This window comes from Pimephales promelas, chromosome 1 (assembly GCF_988280905.1).
Source record: "Pimephales promelas chromosome 1, fPimPro1.hap1.1, whole genome shotgun sequence".
NCBI lineage: Eukaryota > Metazoa > Chordata > Actinopteri > Cypriniformes > Leuciscidae > Pimephales > Pimephales promelas.
In genome coordinates this window covers 40153357-40161204 of record NC_142769.1, presented here as the reverse complement: position 1 = coordinate 40161204, position 7848 = coordinate 40153357, and the positions used below count along the sequence as shown (strand labels likewise).

General features: G+C 35.1%; 2 protein-coding genes across 2 annotated transcripts; one reads left to right on the top strand and one right to left on the bottom strand.

Moving 5' to 3' along the window:
* Positions 1 to 365: 365 nt before the first annotated feature.
* On the bottom strand, positions 366 to 6267 carry gmpr2 (guanosine monophosphate reductase 2). Its single transcript, XM_039683777.2, has 10 exons — positions 6121 to 6267; positions 5597 to 5723; positions 5308 to 5427; positions 4822 to 4905; positions 4552 to 4725; positions 4372 to 4453; positions 4177 to 4283; positions 3994 to 4036; positions 1891 to 2050; positions 366 to 1661 (listed from the first exon to the last, which is right to left on the bottom strand). Exons 2-10 carry the CDS (start codon positions 5681 to 5683, stop codon positions 1472 to 1474), a joined length of 1047 nt encoding a protein of 348 aa, XP_039539711.2. The 5' UTR covers positions 5684 to 5723; positions 6121 to 6267; the 3' UTR covers positions 366 to 1471.
* A 295-nt stretch (positions 6268 to 6562) lies between these two features.
* Positions 6563 to 7622, top strand: nedd8 (NEDD8 ubiquitin like modifier). Its single transcript, XM_039683778.2, has 4 exons — positions 6563 to 6732; positions 6924 to 6971; positions 7083 to 7165; positions 7242 to 7622. Exons 1-4 carry the CDS (start codon positions 6715 to 6717, stop codon positions 7360 to 7362), a joined length of 270 nt encoding a protein of 89 aa, XP_039539712.1. The 5' UTR covers positions 6563 to 6714; the 3' UTR covers positions 7363 to 7622.
* The last annotated feature ends 226 nt before the right edge of the window (positions 7623 to 7848 follow it).

Here is a 7848-nt window from a genome sequence, read left to right as displayed (position 1 = left end):
TAACAACATAACCCCTCCCATGCAATTATTTTGCAACTGACTTTACTCAGGTGTACTGTGCAGTAACATACTCTCATTTCAGGCTGACTGATGTACTCAATAAGATGCACACTGTGAGATTAAATCACAGTGAAAAAAATTAAATAATCTGTATGTAATATGTTCTTGCATGAACTTCTACTTATAGGTTTTAGAGGAAATAAAAGAAGGGCGGCAGCATGTTTACATACAGCTTGAAAAACAGATCAAGTGCTTTACAGAGACAAACGCAATAATATATATTCAAATTGTAAACAAATATTTTCTTATGCTCAAGACATTAACATTATGTACCTAAAAGGCCAAGAACACACATCACAAGTCAATATTATCTAATTGATTTATTTATTTTCAGAATACAATACAGGAATGTTAACTCCTGAACATCTTTAAGTGAAATATATAAGAAAAAAGATCAATATCAATATGGATTAAATTAAACCGTCCACTAGCTAGCTCTAGTTAAGTGGGGAAATGAGTTTCATTTCTTTCACATTCATTCTAATCTGCTCCATCAGCAAATTTCAATCATAATCAGTGAGAACATTAACTGTAATGGAATATCAATAGTATGACAAAAAGACAAAAATTAAATTATTAAGCTCAATTAAGTGTTCAGTAAAAAAGATTTGAGTCTGTGGTATATCTAACGATCAAACCAGGCTAAAATGCATAATACTATGACAAAAACGTATTAAGACTTCGAAAGATTGTGTAATACAGCTGTATTTCCAACATACAAACACAGCAGAAACTGTTAAAAGGGTAAAAAATACCCTTGCTTCTTTGGTCTTCAAATATATGCAATATAATAGAATGGTAGTACATAACGGATGTCTTTAGAATATTGTATATCAAACCGCTAATACTGTAATAATCTATTAAAGGATTTGAATTGGTCCAGGGAGAATAGAATATCAAATCAGAAAATCACAGAATTATAAGACAATAGGCATAGATAGTTAGATACAATTCACAACAAAGTCTGAATTATTTAGATAAAATATAAGGCTCTAATAGAGATTCTTGTCTAAGGTGGTTTAGACAAATTACCTGAAAATTAACTCAAGATTTCAGATTGTGACCTAAAACACAAACTGCACAAAACCTACACTATCATTACAGTGTCCTTGAATACTTAAAAAATTCTGAACTTTCCAAGTTTCCAAAGAGAGTTTTCCAAAAAAAAAAAAAAAAATGAAAGCCCATGTTGTGGCCAATACAGAATCTGGTGAATTCAAAAGCTAACGTGTGAATCCAAAAATACACATTAAATGCTAAATGACAATGTGAAGTATACTGTATATGTGTGAGTGTGAGAGAGAGAGGGAACAAGCATATGTGTGCATGACTGTGGAGAGAATAAAATGACCTTTGCATGGATTTGGCATGATTTGGCCCAATATGGACCTGGTTACACCTTAGAACTAGCTTAATTATCATTACCAAACACTGTGTTGAGTTGTTGGGTCACCCTAATGAAGGTGGTACGACGACTCAGCTCTTTCAGCTTAGCAGCACCCACGTACGTGCAGGTGGAACGAACTCCACCCAGCACATCTCTCACCGTCACCTCCACAGGCCCTTTGTAAGGCACTTCAACCGTTTTACCCTCCGATGCCCTGAAAACACAATAACGACAGACAAGCATTTTTATATGATCAAAATCGAGTTGCGTTAATGGTCTGAAAATCGTTTTAAACCAGAATACATGGTTTTAAATCAAACTGGCCATCAGGCTTGTTTTTTTACATTATCATTATTTACCAAGTACCGGTAACATGAATGTTATGAAATGTACAAACCACTAGATCAAAATAATCAACAAGCTTCAGCATGTGCTTAGCTTACCTATACTCTGCTACACCTCCTGCATGCCTCTTCATGGCTGTGTCTGAACTCATGCCGTAGAACAGTTTGTACTTTGTGCCGTTTTTCTCTATTGTTTCGCCCCCACTCTCAGAATGGCCAGCAAGCATTCCTCCCAGCATCACAAAGTCAGCCCCCGCCCCTGTCACACAGTTTAGCCAATCAAACATAAGCCAAAAAAAAAAAAAAAAAATCACTGGTTGAAACTTGAAGATAAATATTATTTTCCTATGTGTCTAAGTCAATACAATTGCTTATACACGATTAAATTAGTTAATTTAGCATGAGGTACAGAGATTACCTTTAACTTTTAAAGTAAAACATACATTTTGTTTTTTCCTTTTGAAATGAACACTCAGTCTGCAGTTTGTCCCTGAAGGGAGGATGTGCAGAAAGGAAGAAGGATATTTATCATCATTCACAATATAAGTTCTTTATATTTTAGCCTTTTGATTATATATACTTTTTTTTTCAACATGTAAACATACATGTGTAAATCAATATCTGGGGAAATTGTATGAAATCTTATTGTATGTTGTTTTCTTTCTCTCTCTCATGTTTCAAGTCTAATCTTCTTTCTATAGCCATAAACTGTGAAGTATTTCTGAAGTCAAGGTCAGTAGGCCTGGGAAAAGTCTAAGGAGTCAGATAAAATGTTTCCAATTAAAAAAGCTTTACCTGGGCATGTGATTTACATGGGACTGATGTGATTATCCCGCCTATACTATAATTACTACCCAGCATGGATAAGATAAAGCTGTTATTGATGCTTGCAGCAAAAAATTTGAATGAACGGATTAAAAATAACACAATTCTTTATTAGTTATTTTATCAACGGGTCATTTAGATCTAGAATTCTGAAGGGAAATAATGTAGATTACATTTATTTGAATGAAGTCGAGAAAGAGATTTTGCGTGTGAGTTACTTGCGTCTCTATATAGTGTGAGCTTTATCAGTATGATGGTCAATTTAAATCATTCTGTTAACTATAAGTAACATTGCACCTACATGTCTACTTACTCTCAGAGTGTCACTACAGTATTAGTAGACTGGTAGGATTAGAATGAGTTGATATGTACTTGCAAAGCTACTTATAGTCAGTAGAGTGTCTGTTGGAGGAGCATCACAATAAAGACTTAGCAGATATTAACCAGACAGTCTACTAATGATCTAATGAGAGTTAGTTGACATGTAGTTGCAACGTTAACAGAATGTTCAAAAGGGACCATCAAAGTAAAGTGATACCAAATATCAATATAAAATATAATGTAACTTTTTATATATTTTTGTGTAGCTTTCAGTAGCAAAGTTATTTATTTTATATATAAAATTCAAGGGCAGCAGCTCAAAACAAGTGACGGCGCTCCTGAATGTTTCATTGTGTACACAATCTTCCAATAAAAAAAAGCTGTTCGTCTTTGTGTGACTGAGTACAGGCACGTCGGCTTATCTTTGTGGGAAAATGTGCTTCTCCTGCCTTCTGGTGGCTTGGAATTCCATAGGGAACCGGATGTTTTTAGATGCAAGTCAGATGTCCAGATTTTGGATATGTATCTGATTTTAAACTAGAGCTGTGAAATGATTAATCGCGATTAATCGCATCCAAAATAAAAGTTTGTGTTTACATAATACATGTGGGTGAAATGTGTATAATTATTTTGTATATATAAATACACACACACAGACACGCATGTATGTATATATATATATAAGAAATATTATTGTATATATATATATATATATATATATATATATATAAATTATATACATAAATATTGTATAAATATTGTATATACATGAATATTTTATATATAAATAACACATTTTTCTTAAATATATTATATATGTATGTGTGTGTATTTATATATACAAAATAATTATACACAGTTCACACACACACACACACACATATATTATGTAAACACAAACTTTAATTTTGGATGTGATTAATCGCGCTTATTTGTTTCACTGCCATATTTTAAATCCCATTTGGAAGTGGCCAAGAAGAGATACAAAAAATTTTGAAATTGGATTTTTGTCTCGTGTGCAACAATGTCTGATCTGTGTTAAAGCCCAAGACTCACCAAATGCCTTGGAGACATCACCTGGGCAGGTACATCCTCCATCCTACAGAAAGACAAAAACAGTTGAGTCCCACATATACATGATCAAAGATTCTTTTTACACAAAGCATGCAAGTAGCAATGTGGGACTGTTACTACTCATTTCTATTGAAAGAAATTTGCACTCAAACACAAGAGACTCACAGATATGATGTGTCCACTCAGGCCGTGTGCAGCGTCAGCGCACTCAATGACTGCACTCAGCTGAGGATAACCCACGCCGGTCTTCTTACGAGTGGTGCACACAGAACCTACACACATGAAGATATTTGTGAAAATGGTGTAATGTGAATTGGAACACAATCTGAAACTTTATCAGTAAGTGACTGATGATGTCACCTGGTCCAATGCCCACTTTGATGATGTCAGCACCAGCAAGAATCAGCTCTTCAACCATCTCTCCAGTGACCACATTGCCAGCCTACAAAACACAAATGGATTTCAAAATATTAAGATGATTGCTAATAAAATAATGCAAACAAAATGTTTAAATGTTGTTGACGTTGAAAGGTAACTGACCATGATTGTGTGTGTAGTGAACATCTGCCTCACGTCTTTCACAAAGTTGACAAAGTGTTCGGAGTAGCCATTAGCTACATCCACACAAATGTACTGAATTTGAGGTACAGCAGTCACAATGGCCCCCAATCTCTCAAAATCCCCCTCACTCGTCCCTGTGCTGACGGCTACACTCTGGAGACAGATAGAAAGAAGAAGGTTGTCCGAGCCAGATCATCTAAATATCAACAATCTAGAGAACCATAGACCAGATTCTAAGATGTTGCTCACCTCTAAGCATTCTGGGTGTTTGGCAGCAAACTCCTTCCAGTCATCCACATTGTAATGCTTATGTATGGCTGTAAAGAGAGTAAACTACAAGAAAAAAAAACTATTAATATATAACGTATTTAATATATAAACACCTGCAGTCTGTTAAATGGACAAAAGGATATACAAAAGTATAAAAACCTAAATTATAGATATCAAGATTTCACAAAAATATTCTTTGCCCTCTTAGAAAACCAACAATTCATTTCAAACATCTGTTTTTCATGCATCTAACCAAAACTGGGTACAGGTGCAGGATATATGACAATAAATGTACAATTTTTTCCACATGGTCACATAATTGCTCTATTTTGGCCACTGGACTCCACATCAAGTCATGCTGACATAAAATATAGACCAGTGATATTGCATTTGTGATCATTTTTCTGTTCTTTAACATTTTTTACAATGCTCAGCTGTGTGAAAATTCTAAGAGTTCATTCATACTTGATGTAAGGCTACAGCCATTTCAAAAGTCCCCACAGTGTCCATGTTGGCGGCGATGATGGGAATCCCACGATAACTGCCCTTCGAGTTTCTGAAAGTAAAACTGCGCATGAGATCCACCTGAACAGAGAAAGTGTGGGAAGAAGTAATGCAAGAGAATCCAAAATGTAGTTAACATTGTACTGCATGTGTGATTGCAATGAAATTTTAAATAAACTGAGACCAGACTAAACCTGATACTCAATATGTCTACTTTAATGCAAATGAAAATTTATCAAGAATTACTAACCTCACTGCGAGATTTCAGAGTGCTTCTTTTGGGTCGGAGCAGCACGTCCTTGAAGTCGAGCTTGATATCATTTTCAATACGTGGCATGGCTGCTGAAGAGGATGGCCTTGATACTGTATCTCACTGTCTGTAACAACACAAGAAAAGAGAAAGAAAAACATTCCCACAACAGTTATGGGAGTTGCAGGGGTTGTGATACACTGTGTGAGACAGGAAATATCCTTTTTTATATACACATATCTAAAAAAAAATATGGTCAAACACTTAGTAATACCAAATAGTTATTCCATTTGAGACAGGAGAATTAACCACTGCATCATAAACTAATCTAATTAAATGACCCTTAACTATATCTCATCTGGTTATGTGTTCTGCACATGACTCTTAACTGTCAGACAACCAGTCCAAGGCCATAGAGCATAACTTCTAAGTCACATTGACACTAAATGTTTTTGCTTATTACAAACAAATATAAATGCGTTCCTATCCATATAATTTATTTAACAAATAAATAATTTCCCTACCTATAATTGGAGACGTGCACCTCTTGTAGGTTTATTCATGAGAGAATGAAACCTGTTTCCGGGTTGGAAGCGGTCATGTTAGGAGGACGGATTTTTACCGCTGTTTCCGCGCATGTAGTCTCTGTTTTGACGGCTCCCGCGTTGATTTAAGTTGAAACCTTCCGCGAAAAACTACAAAAAAACGTTTCCTTCGTAGCTCACTGTCGTAATAAATGTCGCAAATTTTATACAATTTTCCGGTTACGCAGTTTAGATTCAACTAAAATGTTGTATTATTTAGTGTTAGTTCAGTAAGCTATGTGATGAATGTAAATAAGCTAAATTTAATTTATTACATCTAAAACAATGAGTCAATGTTACACATTCTAAATCGTCTTCTGGCATCGAATTCCGTTATTCTCATCAAAGCGCATCGGAACTTTTAGTGCATTCACTAGATTGGTAGGAATTATTTTTCAGTGACACCGGAACTTCTAATACGGTGTTGGAGAAATTGTGGGAATAACTGATTATAGAAATCTGAATTTCTTTTACCGTCAGTTAATTTGTATACATTTTTTTCCTGCATGAATTTCTAGAACAAGAGAAGCCACAATGTTAATTAAAGTCAAGGTAAGAAGTTAACGAAGAATATGCATTTCTTTCAGCACAGGTCGCCAGTAGCTAACGTTCATTTCATTATTTCATTAAATATAGTAAGGCGTTGTGAATCAGACAAACGGCCTATTAAAAAGTGCATCAGACCTAACAGTAGGAAATTTAATGTCTAAATATATAACTAATCGTATGCATTGTTTTTAAAGACGCTCACTGGCAAAGAAATCGAGATTGACATCGAGCCCACAGACAAGGTACAATTTAAAATACTTGAACGATGAACGGTTAGCTGTATGTTAACACGCAGTCTTTTATAGTTTAAATCGTAAACGACAATTAGATTTTTTTGTTTTCATTCTATTTAGGTGGAGAGAATAAAAGAGAGAGTGGAGGAGAAAGAGGGAATCCCACCCCAGCAACAGAGACTCATCTACAGTGGAAAACAGATGTAAGGCATTTTACTCACATACTCATCCTGCTCCAGTACATTTCTTTATTTTTATCTTTATTCTTTTCCACCTCAGGAATGATGAGAAAACGGCGGCGGATTACAAGATCCAGGGTGGCTCTGTGCTGCATCTGGTTCTTGCTCTAAGAGGTGGACATCTTCACCAGCATCCCAGCAGCATCCTCCTTACTATGTAACCGCCAGTCTTGCCTTGACCACCATAGATATCCAGTGTATTTGCACATGTCACAGAAACCATTTGAACCATCTGGACTGACGAGTGGTAGCTACTGTAATCTTTATTTGTTGGAACATTCATCAGCTTCCTCCTGTTAATGCCACTCCCCCTTTAATTTGTTAAGAGCATGATTGTGCTCTTAAGTTTACAAGAAGTGTTAGAAATCAAGGTAAAAATGATGTATCAGTCTGTCATTAAAAATTGATGCAACCCATTTAAGCATGTTGTAAGAATGTCTATTCTTTCATCGTTTTTACTCAGTCACTTGAGCTCAAATCTTGAATTAGAATTTTTTCAGATCTTCAGATTTGAATTTATTATCAGTTTAGTCAGTAGAAGTTGACCATTTGCAAGGAACAGTGGAAATTTGCATTTAGACAAATGAACAGAAGATGTTAACTCAAAGACACACCCTTCTGTATTTAAGATATTTCTATATTCTTAA